At 48.5% G+C, this 15,147-nt stretch overlaps 1 protein-coding gene across 1 annotated transcript in view; it reads right to left on the bottom strand.

The window, feature by feature from the left end:
- The window catches only part of ARMC9 (armadillo repeat containing 9), a 151,857-nt gene that overhangs the window by 98,176 nt on the left and 38,534 nt on the right, over positions 1–15,147 (bottom strand). Inside the window, exons 10-11 of the mRNA XM_028482596.2 lie at positions 12,372–12,470; positions 1,576–1,610 (exon numbers count right to left, since the gene is read on the bottom strand). Coding sequence (XP_028338397.1) covers positions 1,576–1,610; positions 12,372–12,470 — 134 coding nt within the window. The remainder of the gene's footprint in view (positions 1–1,575; positions 1,611–12,371; positions 12,471–15,147) is intronic.

Genomic DNA, 15,147 nt, shown 5'->3' with positions numbered 1-15,147 from the left:
AAAAAGAAAAAATGAGATCCTCTTATAGGGCCTGGAAAAAAAAGCCAGAAAAGAGGGCATCGGATGGGGTCTCAGTTAACAGTCCTGGGGAGGGGCGTTAGCTTCTTCTGTTTAATACAGCAAACGGTAAACCTCTGTACATGGCACATTGATTATTTTGATTTTTTTTCCAGAGGCAGATACTATTGTGAGTTTAAAAATTAATACAAATACTTTAAAAAATTCCAATTATAAATAACTGGCCAGTATTCTTCAAAAGTGTCAAGGCCTCGAAAGACAAAGACTGAAGAATGATTTCAAATTAAAGGAAACTAAGACATGACAAGACTAACGTGTGATCCTGGATTGAACCTCAGAGCAGAGAAAGGACATAATGGAACAACTGATAAAATGTGAATAAGCCCCGCAGACTAGAGGACAGTACTTTTTCAGCATTAATTTTCTGATTTTGATAACTGCACTGGGCTTGTGTAAAATATTAACACTGGGGAATCTGGGTGAAGGATATATGGGAATTCTTTGTTCTATTTTTGCAACTCTGAAATTATTTCAAAATGAAAAAAAGTTTTAATTTAAAATGCAAACAGGCTCTTTTTCTAGACAAAAAAGTTGCATTTGTAAAGCCAAGTTTGATAATGTTCTATAGCTGGGGAGCTTCTACTCAAAGGAGGAAAAACAGTCATCTATATTTGGGCCATATTTACTTGCCAATAATGGCAATATTACTAAGTTGCTCAGCTATCCCCCATTTCTGTGGTCCAGCCACTCTCCCACAGTCCATGAGGAAACTGAGGTACAGACAGGTTATAAAAGTGGTCCAAGGTCACAGAGCTGGTGGCAGAGGGGGGTTTTAACCCTGGCCGTCCGTGCTCATAAGCGCTGCATTCTACAGCCACCATCTGAAGTGAACAGAGTGCAGGGTTAATGTCAGACTCGGGCAGGGCCGAGGGAAGGAGCAATGTTCTATCGGCCGCAGGTGTCTTGGTAATATCATAGCACCCACCCCTCCAACCCCCACCACCACCCGAGGCTGGCTCAGAGGGTCCCCAGAACCCACCCTAGTCCTCGTGTCCACGCCAAAGGTTCTCAACTTCCCTGCTAGTGCAACACACATGCCTGGTGAAGCCCCCGTGCGTCAGATACCCCCATGGGCGACAGCCTAACTGACTTGGATAGGAATGCCCCAGCACACACACAGCTATCCTGTGGCCCTGGTCACAGTGTGACTCAGGAGAGAACATAAAATTTAGACATTGCAACGTTCTGTTGACTTCCCTATGACAGTAGATTAAACTGATTTCTATAGAATATTATAGGAACAATTCAACAATTTTTTCCATTTGATGCTACCTCACCGACATAAATAGAATTGACTTTAAAAGATACTTTTATAAGTATTTTATAAGTATTGCTTATGATTACTGGTATTTCCTTTAATACCCACATGTAGCTCCAGCTTAATCAAAGGAATGCGTCTAAGCTAGGCGGTTAAGAGCATTTATTAAAACAATTTTGAATTTCCGTTTTACCCATAGCTATTCTCCTTAATAACAATTCCTAAGAGCAATTACTTACACGGGTGCCAAGGAGGCTCTTAACATGGTTGAAGCCTGAGGGGGAAGGGGACAGAAGGAAATAGATCGTGTTAAACATTGACAGCAATGCATTAATCCCAAATCACTGTAACGGCACAGAACCAACAGATTTGCAAAGTTTTTCATCCACCAGGATTCTCCAACCATAATCGTATGTGATTTAAAAATTAGCCCAAGTCCAAGTTTAGTGATACCCTACTGATGCATCTCCCAAGCCACCCACCTCTGGCTTGTTGCTACTCCACTCCAAGCAGCAGTCTATAAGAAAACGGGTGGGTTCGCCCTGACCAAGCTCCCAGAGGAACTTAAAGCTGCCTAGTCGAAGACATCATAAAGAACAAAAGCAATGAAAATCAGTTTATTATCCTGGTTTTCTTCTATATTAAGATTTTATCTTTGAGTATAAAAATAACACATGCACTTGGCACCAAGTCGCTCTAGAGGTGTTTATAAAAAATTCACAATCCCCCTCCCACCCTACTCCCTTTTAATTCTGCCTATAGGCCAAATCATTGCCTACTTTATGGGCACGTCCCATTTATTGTTTTTTTGTTTTGTTTTTGCTACTACAGCAACGCGGTATTAAGCATGTACTAAAATAGAGAAACCACCAAATGCTGTGAATGGCACTTGTTTGGATGGACTCACACCAACTGTAAAAGACATTTTGAGAAAACACGGGAAATGTGAAAATGGACTGCACTGGTATTACATGATACTAAGGAATTAGTATTAATTATATTCGGCACTGTGGTTACGTTTTTCGTTTTTTGAAGCCCTTATCTGTTAGAGATGTATATTGAATTATTTATAGGTAAAATGATAGAATGTTTGGAATTTGTCTAAAAGAACTCTAGGGGAAAAAAGTAAGTAGAGGCGAAGAGAGGAAGTCTCAGCCGTCTGTGGAGCCCTTCCCGAAGGGGCAGGCAGTAGTACTCCGTTCCCTCTATGTCACCACAACCCTCGAACGGAACATTATCCACGCTGATCATATTGAACTGTGATCATTTTGCAGCCATTTCTGTGTCCTTCTCCTTTAGCAGACACGGAGTTTCACAAGGGCTGGAGATATAGCGCCTGCATGTCCCCAGCACCTGGCACAGTACCTGGACCACAGAGGCACTCAATCAACATTTATTTGTTGAATGCATGAATGAAGACCGACTTCAAGAAGTGGGCACTCCAGAATCCTTGACTGATTTAATAACTAAACGTAATAAATCGGCCCCGTTCTCAACCGCTTCCCTTCACAGTATTTACAGATCCCCATATTCTCACCTTGAAGACCGAAAACCCTGCTTTTAAATGGTTCATGACCATGTATGTTCTTGTAACTTTTAACCTCTGACTTTTCCTTTTCTTTTTCGGCCACACTGTGCAGCTTGAACCCAGGCCCTCAGCAGTCAGAGCTCGGCGTCCTAACCACTGGACTGCCAGGGAATTCCCTTTTCTTTCTTTCTTTTTTTAACCCTCAACTTTTTAAAAATTAATTACCTGTTATTCCTGTTATTGGCTTAAACAGCAAGGAGCTCAGAACATTGTTTGAAATGTCATCTAAATGACTTGTCTAACACATTACGGGGATCAAGGAGCCAGTAATGTGGTCAATGAAGGACACAGCCATAGTAAAACACTAGCATAATATATACACAAGAGAAAAATATTTTAAAATTAGTGATATTGGCTACTTCATATTTCCACAAATAAAATTCATTTACATACACCCCCCCTTTTTTCATAATTAAGAAAATGTTCTCTATCTTTTAAAACACTGATTTTTTTCTCTTTTGCTAAATTCTATATCATTCTATTTGCCCTGTGAAGAAATTAATTGAAAAGCAGTAATAACTGACCCTTTCATGAGAAGAGCCAGTATGCTAAACAGTATTGAGACTTTACTATTCAATCAAGTAAAAAAAAATTTTCTTTTAAAGCTGGCAATGAGCCGAGGGGAGAATGGCCCAGCCTGCTCCTAACGAGGGAGGAAGTTGTGGTATTTCATTCAGTAAGTACTGACTGCCCACCATCTAACAGGCCTCTGCTAGGCACCGTTGATATCGGTGAGCAAGGCAAAAGCCCTCTTTCTCAGAGAGCTTGCAATCCAATGGGCAGAATCAATGATCAAATAACTCTCCGTGCCTCACCTGCAAGATGGTGGCAATGCTATACCAGTGGGTGCAGATGCCAACGAGAGCACGTGGAAGTCAGCGTAGCTTCCCCTCTTTTCTGCCTGTCCACGCTGAGCTCCCAGTGCTGACGGGGATGCTAGAGCTGAGAGGTACTGGGTGTAAGTCATGAAGTAGAAGTTGACCTTAACATTGACACCCAAGTATAAACTTGCCCACGGAATGGAGAACTCACAGCGGGCGATGGCTACCACTTCCTTCTTAGGTGGAGGCGTTAATAAGAATACTCGAGGGCTTCCAGGGCTTCCCTGGTGGCGCAGTGGTTGAGAGTCCGCCTGCCGATGCAGGGGACGCGGGTTCGTGCCCCGGTCCGGGAGGATCCCACGTGCCGCGGAGCGGCTGGGCCCGTGAGCCATGGCCGCTGGGCCTGCGCGTCCGGAGCCTGTGCTCCGCAGGCTGGGCCCGTGAGCCGTGGCCGCTGGGCCTGCGCGTCCGGAGCCTGCGCTCCGCAACGGGAGAGGCCGCAACAGTGAGAGGCCCGCGTACCACAAAAACAACAACAAAAAAGAATACTCGAACACTGAGGGGGCTGCTCTGATCTGTTGACTAACCTTCTCTTTGGATTTTTTAAAGGTCACTGCCACCAGCTGCGGGCGCTGCTCTGCGTGTAGGCGGGGTGGAGAGGCCCAGAATCATCATCAGTTGGAATAATTCCCCTCTCAGGGTAACTCTGGATTTTGAGTATGGACGACAAGGCCAGGGAGCATCCCCTCGCTAAGGAGGCCCTGACCGCAGCCCCAGTGGGCGCTGTGTGAGGGCCGGGATTCCACGCTGGGCACTCAGAGTCAGGCCCCCAAGGCCTGGGGCACAGGAGGAGGCCGGCGCCCCGGCCGCGGCGGACGTGGGCGCAGACGGGGGGCGCTTTCCACCGGGCAAGCACAGTGTGAGCGCGCGGCGGCCCTTTGCGGGCACAGGTAGAGGCCAGCGGAACGAGGAACGAATGAACCTGTCGGTGAGTCACTGAGCGCCTGTGCCGTGCCGGGCTCAGGGCAGGGCTCTCTGGAACGCTTGGACGTGGGGGAACTAAACTGCTACCTCAGCCGAGAGTGAACGAACGCGCGGAGCTACGGCCCCACCCCTTCCCAGCTGCAGGCAAGGAAGCGGAGCCCGGCCCTCGGGGTCATGGTGTGGGCGAGGGCCTTACCGGGGCCACACGAGCCTGGGACCCCGCTTGGTGACAACAGCGGGATGAGGGGCTTTGCTAATGACGCATGACGTCAGGAAGCGTGCTTAGAGAAACGGGGAGGAGGTGTGACGCGGCGAGAGTGTCCCTGGTCACGAGCGCCTGGAGGTTGACTGGGTTGGCGGGGGCCTGCCACCGTGGGACTTCTCCGGGGAGTCTGGTGTACGGCTGAGGGTCGTGAATCTCACTACCCAGCGTGTCTCAAACTCGTGACGTCAACAGTTTGCTTGGGGACGGGGACATCCTGTGGGACTGGCTTCGGGGCACACACTTCGGGAACTGCTGCTCCACAGGACGGCAGGCGTGTGCGCAGCCCAGGGAGGGCCAGAAAGAAGGAGCCTCGACGACACCAGCAGCGGCTGCCGAGCCCCGGGGCGACAGGAAGGCCCCGTCTGGAGCCAGAAACCTCCTCGGACCAGGCTGGTCCGCTGCCAGCCCTTCTTCCCTGGCCCCGCTCACGTGGGACTGACGCTGAACCCAGGTGCCGCCTGTGCGGTGCAGGACAAAGGCAGGACCCTTGTCAGGCGACCTCACGGGGACCGGTCACCAGGAGAGGTGAAGTCACCGCCGTGGGAAACCTGAGGGGATGCGTGTCGGCCACGCGACAGAGAGGGAACAGGAGCCGGGGACCCAGAGGGGCATATCCCCGCCACATGGACGGGGAGGCTGCTAAGGCCAACTCTGTAACGGGAAGGGGTACGGACACAACTCGAAAACGCAGGGTTGTGACCGCAGAAGGGCAGCGCTGGAATGCAAAGCTGTGCAACTGCGATCTGGAAGCGGCGCTATGTGCGCGCGCGCGCGCGCGCGCGCGGCGTGGGAGCGCCCGGCGTCCGAGCCCTTGGCCTTGCCTCACCAGCCCGCAGCCTGAAGGCGTCTGAGAGCCTGGGGCCGGGCAAGGTGCACAGCAGCGCGCACACCTGGGGACGTGCCAGGGGCTGGGGCGCTGGGGCTTCTTGGGGTTTCTGAGACCCGAGTCAGGCCTGGAGAGACAGATGCGCATCAGATCGTGGAAGGCTGGGGACTCCCTGCTGAGCACGTTGGACCGGAAGCGACGCCAGGTATCAAGCAAGGGAGTAACACGATGGGATTGCTGTCGGTACCTAAATCCTTCCTGAAGCCTGAGGGCATAAGTAAATAAATAAGACGCAACCAGAAAGGTCACTCCAGCTCCGTGTGAATGAGCCATCAGAAATCTAAGGGTTTTGAGACTGAGATCAGGCAGGAAATGTTGCTTTAAGCCAGGACAGAAAGAGGAAGAGCCTGAACAGACACAAAGCAACAGAGGCAGGGCAGGAGGGAGGCAGCCCGCCCGGATCCGCACGGCCACCTGAGCACAGGGCACAGGAAATGCAAGAGCCTCGGGTGACTCCCGGGGTTCCCTGGGGTGCCATTTGCTGAGACAGAAACACAGGAGGGAAATCACCTGTGTGGAGGAAAAGATGAGCCTGGGCTGGGACACGGAAAGTGCGACGCGCCTGTCAGACATTCACGGGGAGAAGGCCGGTCAGTCTGGGTTTGGAGGTCGGGGAAGAGGCCTGAGCGAATGGCACAGTTACCCTCTGCCAGTCACGGTCCTACCGACTGGTGAGACCAAAGGTATTCAATCCTCACATCACAGGGTCAGTTCAGGTACGTGACAGGCACTGGTGTATGAGGTGTGGTAGGGAGAGGGGAACCGGGTGTGCAACTCCTCCTCGATACACAGAGCACTGGGCCCGGGAAGGCTGCCTCGAAGTGCGGCGGCAACACAGGGAAAGGGCAGGTGTCCTGCCGCGACGTAAGCAAAGCCACCTAAGGGAGAACGCCAGGGCTGAAGATGCTGGACTTCATCTGCAGTGCCACAGTCCACACAGCAGGAAGCTTCGGGAAGTACCCTCCTTAGCAGAATCGTGCCACAGCAAGGCTTCCCGAACAACTGCGTGAGGCCACCTCCCAAAAGGGTCACCGCCACCACCGCCACCACCGCCACCCCTGCAAGTTTTCACTGCTAACAAAGATGGTGGATTCTGGAAGCAGATGCCTCCTAAGATTCACATGTCCTGGGCCTTTAATATATTTAATGCTATCACACCGGGAAGCACTGTAACTTGTATTTCCAGTGCGGCCTACCTGGAGTCGTGGAAGAAAGGGAGGGTTAATTCCCCAAAGAGCCATTTTTCCAATAAGGATGGGTTTAAACGGAAACTTTCCCATCCGATGAATCACAAACCTAGAGGCGCCACAGGGTGGGACCTGGGACTCGACGGGGGGCTGTGCTCAGATTTCCACCTTGAGAGTGTCTCTGCATTCATGCTTGCCCACTGCAAACAGGGGGCTAAGAAGAGAAAGACATACCAAAGCACTTTTAAATGCTATCTGCAGCACACAAAGATGGATGCTGCATCATTAGAAAGCGCAAAAAACTGACAATGTGCCAGAGGAATGGTTAAATGTACCATATTGTTCTCAAATTAAAATTCTGAAAGATAAGAGAAATACAAGTATGCTAAAGGGACATGAAAGACTTTCAAAAATGTACAGTTAAGTGAAAGGAGACAGCTGCGGAATGATATGTGTAATAAAATCACAATTATGTACAATTTTTAAAGGTCCGGAGGATGCCTATGAAACATAGTCAACACTTACCTGTGGAGGAAGGCAGGATGGGGTGTGAGGGAGGGAAGGGGTTTCTGCTTTGCTCCATTTACTGCTAAATTGTTGTGCATTTTCCAGCTAACACATATTCTTGTATCCCTTGTATAACCTTAGAACACAAAAAAACCCTCCCTCTTGTGCTCTGAGGAAGAAGTTTCTCCTTTTACTACTTATCACTAGATTCCTGATAATATAAAATCAGATTCATCTCAAATCCCAGCAAAGAACGGGCCCCAGGGTTTGGAGCCTGATTCGGTAAGGACCACGGCATGACAAACCTGGGGTTAGGGTGGTGACAAGCAGTCCAGCTGGCAGAGGCCACCCAGGAGAGTTCTCTTCTCAAGATTTAATCCATCATTATCAACCCTGGGAGCGCGTGGATTTGGCGCCCAGCTCTGATAATGCGTCGGACTTCCGGACACAGTTACCTGGGCGGGAAGGAGGTAGGGTGGAAACACACTTCTTGTCTCCTCTGTGGGGTCCTCGGCCTCCACACATACAGTCTTCACACATACCCCCCAGAGAGGGTGACTTACTGGATTTGCACGGCCCTGCACCCCCCTCCTCTGGGCAGTGAGGCTGCACAGAGAGCACAGCCCCAGTGGTACGGGTGGAGGGGGTGGAGGGCAGGGGCTGGGCCACAGCTGTCCATGACGGGGGGAGAACGTTTCTTTAATTCCAGGGCTCAAAAGTAGGTTACCCACCTGCCTACCAAAAAAAAAAATCCACATTCTCCAATATAAGCTTTGTCAGAATCAGTGGCAGTATCTTTAGCTCCTTTTTCCTTCATTCTATTGTTGGTTTTGTTTTTTTTTTTGTGGTACGCGGGCCTCCCTCTGTTGTGGCCTCTCCCGTCGCGGAGCACAGGCTCCGGACGCGCAGGCTCAGCGGCCATGGCTCACGGGCCCAGCCGCTCCGCGGCATGTGGGATCCTCCCGGACCGGGGCGCGAACCCGGTTCCCCTGCATCGGCAGGCGGACGCGCAACCACTGCGCCACCAGGGAAGCCCCTATTGTTGTATTTTTTGATTGGTTCGGCACTCAGGGGGAAGAAGGGTCTTATTTACTGAGCCCTTCTGAACTTTCAACAGTGAATGAGGTTGCAGAGGGCCAGACTCTTAAAAGCCAGATTTAAAAACCAGTATCAAAGGCACTAAACTTTGTAGTACCAGCCATTTTCTGATGGGCCCCAGCCAGGCTCCTGTCAAGTACAGTGAATTGAAACGCTCAAGCCCGAGGAGAAGCTGATCAAGGACCAGGCTAGAAAGAAGGTTGGTCTGTGCCTACCTATTTATCTTGAAATTGATGGCATCCTGTTTGGACTTAGGGTAGACTATAGTCCCTTAAAAAAATAAAAAAGCAATCTTCTTCCAAATCCTAGATCCTATCGGCTCGGTCACCGGACATCTGATCTAAATTGTATCCTAATTTCCTCCTCATGCGTTATAAATCTGATATCATACATTGGCGTTAGGCATGCCTAGTCAACGGCAATACTCTTTTACACTCTTCCGTAATGACCCCTCACTCACTTTTTATCACCTTATAAGAAAAATATACTAGGAACAATAAAAAATTGTTTGCAGTTTTTATGGCCTGTTAACTAAGTCAATGACTCAAGTCGGGGGAAAAAAAAAACGGTTACGAGTTAAGGCAAACAGAGCGCATCCTCTCTCCCGTGGTTTCTGAGGCTTACACTCTGTACCTTAGTGCCATAACAGGGGAGGATGGTAGGACCAGTCTCTTGACAAATGAAGGTAACTTCTAATAGGATGAAATATCAGATACGTTGTTCCCCCATCCCCTTTTATACTGCTCCTTTTAAACATGACATCAGTTTTGTTCACGCGGCCCGTGGGATCTTAGTTCCCTGACCGGGGACTGAACCCGTGCCCCCTGTAGTGGAAGCGTGGAGTCTTAACCACTGGACTGCCAGGGAGGCCCCAACATCAGTTTTAAATATGCTGGATGCAGCACTCCGCCAACAGACAGGATTTTTGTATATGCAAGACAGGGTGGGATTTTATAAACAAACCCGAAGAACACTAAGTATTTACTGAATTAATACATAAATGGAAGGGGGGGGAAAGAAGTGGTCTCATTAGACACAGATCCTGCTATGCTAATTACTGCTAGAAAGCCATCATTTTTGGTAAACACACTCTGATCCTTAATGTTAGGTTGACTTACAGCTAAGCATATACTGGACACAGAGGGTCACCTCAGCCAGGCCACAGGGATGTGGCTTGAAGCCCCTCATCCTAGAGGGCCCATGAGGGAGTTACTTTTTCGAAACTCGGATGTCTGTGTGTGCTTTACTGGCATTTTAAAAATGGTCGATTCGCGAAGATTCACGTACGCTGACATCGCTGCACCCACACCCTAAAGCATGGACTCCGCAGCTCCTGTCCACGTGTGGCACAGCCAACGCAGCAAAAGCCTGGCGGTGCACTTCCACGTGCACCCCGAGGACATGGTCAAGGACGCTGGCTCTTCACCACGTTACCATGTCCTTTCTACCAAGATCCACGAGAGGAACTCTCCTCAGGTCTTAGCACCAGGAAAACCCTGTGCAGCAGTTTTTTGACCTTCCAGTCCTCAAAAAAAAAAATGTACTTAGACTTGTTTTTAAATTGTAAGAGTAATATACCTACTTGGAAAAAGTTCACGGTCTAAAGGGCACATAGGGGACGTCGGTGGCATTGAAATGGTCTATTGTGGGCGTGTGCGATGGGCTCGTAGGCGTTCACTTTACCGCTGTGCTTCACAGGCTACACGTGTAGCGCAAATGCCGTTTTAGATGCAGTGAATATCACCCTCTCTTCCTTTAGAAATAAGTCCTGTAACTGTTTTTTGCACAGGCTACTAGGAAGCCCACAGCCAAATCTGAGCCTCGCTCCCAGGGGTACAGTAACTTAGGACATGCATTCTTTTATACTAGCGTTAGCCCTGGCTTACTTTTATTCTTCCTACCCTCATTTTCCTTTAAGCACAATTTCTTTTTTTCCCCCAGCATTACTGAGATATAACTGACATACAACATTGTGTGAGTTTCAGGCATACAATGTGATAATCTCATAAATGTATAGATTGTGAAATGATTACCACAATAAGGTTAGTTAACACAGCTGTCACCTCACATAGTTACCTTCTGCTGTTGTAAGAACATTTAAGATCTACTCTCTCAGAAACCTTCAAGTACACAATACAGTGCTGTTAGCTGTAGTCACCATGCTGCACATGACACCCCCAGAGCTATTCGTCTTAAAGCCAGATGTCTGTACCCTTTGACCAGCATCCCCTCATCTCCCCCACTCCCTGGCGACCACCAATCTACTTTCAGTTTCTATGAATTCTAACCAAAATTTCTTTCTTTATTTTTATTTTCTATTTTTTCATATTTGCTTTCATTTCTCATATTTCTCATTCTCTCATATTTCATTTCTCATAATAAGCTGCTTCAAATCTACTTGAGAATCAGGTAGATTATTTTAATGCTGAAAAAGGCCTTGTTTATGAAGACCCCAGTATTAATGTGCAAACACTTAATTAAAAGCTGGGGCTCTGACCCTCGGGGTTGCCTCAGGATCACCCGGTGCTTCCTTCCTCATTGCCCGGCTCCACACTCTCAGCCTCCGGACCAGGCGGCAGGTTGGTGTGCGCTCCCGGGACATGGGTTCACGAACTCTGAAAACTTCCTCTGGAGACACAGCTATACTCGGGCCCCTGGTTAAGAACCCGACTCAGCTCCACATGCCTCCAGATGAGCTCTCCTAGGAAGCACACATCACCTACGTAATGCCTTGGCCTGTAACGCAGACCTGAATCTGACCACAAGGAAACATCAACCACAAAAGGAGAAATGTTCTATTTTTAAAGAAGGGGAAGGACTGTCTTCTTTTAAAATGTCCATGTCATGAAAGTCAAAGAAAGAAAGACCGGGAGTGGGGGGAGCGGGGGCGGGGGGTGGAGGTGGGGGAGTGTTGAAGCTGAAAGGAGGCTAAGGAGACACGACAAATTAACGTAATACCTGAGCCCACGCTCCGCGCACGGGGAAGGGGCTGCTGTAGAGGACGTTAATGGCTCCGCTGGCAAAACTGGGACATGCACTGTAGGTCAGGTAAAAATACTGCCTCGATATTAAATTTACTGAAGTTGACAATCACATGGTTATATAAGGGAACATTGCTGTTAAGAAATGCACACTGCACTCCAGTATTTAGGAGCAAAGGGCCATAAACATATGTAATTTATCCTCAGATGGTTCAGAAAACATATTGTGTGTGTATAGGTGTGTGTGGAGAGAAAGTAAACAAACAAATGAGTAAAACGCTAGCAGTTGGTGAACATGGGTAAAGGGTATACAAGTGTCCTTTGGGCAGTTTTTGCAGCTTTTCTGTACGTTTGCAATGATTCTAAGTATAAAGTTTAAAAAGATAAAAGGAAAGCCCGTCTGACACCGCACAACCCCAACACGGCAGTGATTTTTCAAACAGCATGAGGTTTCCTTCGTTTCCTACTGCCTTGCTGCCATTAGCGGCCCTGGGACCCAGCAAGCGGCTTCGCCTGGAAGAGACAAACGCGCCTCCCCCGCCCCCGCCCCCAGGAGGCCGCCTCCCAGCGGCCCAAACCCACTCTTCCTTCTGGGAACGCACAGACCTCCAAAGCCCGCTGAGATGCAGACTCCGAATGTGTTATTTCCTCCTGTTCTCCCATTTTTTTAAGTTACGGGATTTTGACACCTGGGGGCAGACCGGGCGCAGAGCCTCACCGTGCCGGGCCTCGTGAAGTCCACGCTGCGCGCCAGGCTCTGCCGCATCTGGTTGCTGAAGAGGCGGACGCAGACGCTCTGCAGGTACTCGGGGGTGATCTGCAGGAGGACAGAGGATGGACGGCGGGTGAAAGGGGTGAGACATCCCCGGAGCCGTGAGAGGCACCCTAGCCAGTGTCGGAGCTGACTCTCAACAAACAGCCTCTCCGAGGGCACAGAGGTGAGCTTTTGCTTTAACATCGCGGCCCTAGGGAGTTGAAGCACTGAGCCTGACGAAAAAACTAACACACTACTGGTGTGATCACGGGATAGCACACTTCAAGTTACAGAACTCCACTTAACGTACTCCTGCTGTCATGTAAAATAAACTGACTTTTCTTTTTTTCTTGGCTGCACGCGGCGGCTTGTGGGATCTCAGTTCCCTGACCAGGGATTGAACCCGTGCCCTCAGCAGTGAAACTGCAGAGTCCGAACCACCGGACCGCCAGGGATTTCCCATAAAATAAACCGATTTTAAAGCATTTTTTGTTAATTCAAGCAACAAAGTCACTGGGTGGCTATAATGTGATGGAAAGAAAGCCGGACTGAAAATCTGAAGATCTGGGCTCAAGCAGTGGACTCGAGAAAACCAACAGCTCTGCCTCCTGCTTTCCTGACCTGTCGGATGAAATGAATGAGGCCACGGCTCTGCGTCACGGGGAGGGGGGTAAATGAGATCAAGGGAGAGCCTAGCACGTGACAGATGACTCAGTAAACGCTTATTGAATGAGTGATGGAGACACTTTATAAACTATCCAGCGCTAGACAACAGGAGGCTGGGTTACTGCTGCATCGATGCCACTGCATCATGGCCTCTTCCTTCAGCATCTCTCATACCTCTCTCATTAGCTACCATGATTCAGGATGGACATCCAGCATCTAAGGTGGTAATCTCTGAAACGTTTTCTTTTCATCTTATGTCTTTTCTTTTTATAGAAGTAACATGTGCTCATTTAAAAGGTAACACAACCTCTCCCCAGCCTCACCCCACAAGCCAGTCCCTGGCGGTAACTACTCTTAACAATTTTACCCCCTTCCAGACTTCTTCCTGTGCCTGATTGTGAGAGGGAAGCTCCCTTTCCCCAGCCTCATGATTCCATGTGCTGAGCTTCCATACGGTCATGTGACTGGCTCTCTTCCTACCCCTCACTCATTCGTCCCCACAAGAGGAAGACAGCTCAGCTGGTTGGTGAGTTGGAAAGAGCCAGAATGCTGGGCTAGACCCTTTTCTCTCCCTACGGTCCTCCTGTCTGTCCCCTTGAAACATCTGGTCTGTTTCGGCCGCCAGAAAGACTGTCCCTCTGTGCCAGATGTCTCTGGTCATCCCTCAGCACTCAGCTATAAGTGACTCAGACAAAGAAGGGCCCCATCTCAAGGCTGCACCTCCTACGTTATCCTGAGCCCATTTCCTCCGAAATCCCACAGTATCAAAATTTAATCATTCCTTTTTCATCCCGTACATTTAACTTTCCTTGTAAACCTGTTCCTTCCCTACAACCTAGAAACATGTCCAAATATATTTAATATTTTAAAAATACCTTCCCCTTTCTCCTCCCTAGGCCCTCATCTATCAACCACCCTCTCAGTGTTCTTCCTTCACAGCCAAGGTCCTTGAAAGAACAGCCAACGTTTGCCGCCTCCCCTTCACTTGACCTTTCAACACACCGCAGTCGAGCCCCCATCTGAATCACCCCAAGGAAACTCATGGCAAAGGCCACCACCGATGACCTTCTAAGTGTCCGAAACACTGGACTTCTAGAGTTTTCTGTGATTTTTGAGACTTTGGATCAACCCCTTGCTCCTGAAACTGTTTCCTCCTTCGGCTGATACCGGAACTGATACCAGACCCATCCCTTTAACAAGGAAATCTGATTCTGTCACCCTCTTGCTTAAAACAAGTGAGTGAGAAAAGGACATGAATAAACAGTTGCCTAAAAGACAAATATATAAATGGCCAAAAAACATATGAAAATATATTCAGCCTCATACATAATTAAAGAAACGTAAATTGAAACATTCAGAATACCAAGTTTTACTTACCAAACTGGCAAAAATTTCAATGTATAATCATGTCCAGTGTTGGCAAATGTGTGGAGAAATAGATGCTCTGATACGCTACTGGGGGTGGGAAGTGGGTAGACATTGTTGAAATCTTTGGAGAAATCATTTGGCAAAACATCTCTCAAAATTTTAATGCCCATAACCTTTGACCCAGCAATTCCATTCTTAGGCTCGTATCTTACCTATATTCAAAGGTATACAGTATACACAAGGATGTTCATTATAACAGTTCCTGTTATAGCAAACAAAAAAATCTAAATGTTCCTCATCAGAGATCTGATGAATTATGGTTCACCCTTGCAGTGGAATAATAATGTACAAGCATCAAAAAGAATGAAATAGGTGTGTGGTCACGTGAAAAGATCTCCAAGATATATTGAAAGTGAAATAGCAAGTTTGAGAAGAGTAATGGGTCACAAGATCCCAAGTAAGCATGTGCATACCGTATGCACACACACACACGTGCACACGCAGGCACATGCACAGAAGTGCTCTGAAATAATACACAAGAAAGTGTTAATCTTGAATGTCAGTAAGAAAATGAGACTTAGGAATTGTGTGTGGAAGGGGCCTTTTGCTCTAACTATATACTCCTCTGAATTGTTTCAATCTTTTACCAAGAGCACGTATTTCTTTTTTTTTTTTTTTTTTTTTTTGCGGTACGCGGGCCTCTCAC

The sequence above is a fragment of the Physeter macrocephalus genome, chromosome 2 (genome assembly GCF_002837175.3).
Source record: "Physeter macrocephalus isolate SW-GA chromosome 2, ASM283717v5, whole genome shotgun sequence".
Classification (NCBI taxonomy): Eukaryota; Metazoa; Chordata; class Mammalia; order Artiodactyla; family Physeteridae; genus Physeter; species Physeter macrocephalus.
This window is presented reverse-complemented; position numbering and strand designations above follow the sequence as displayed.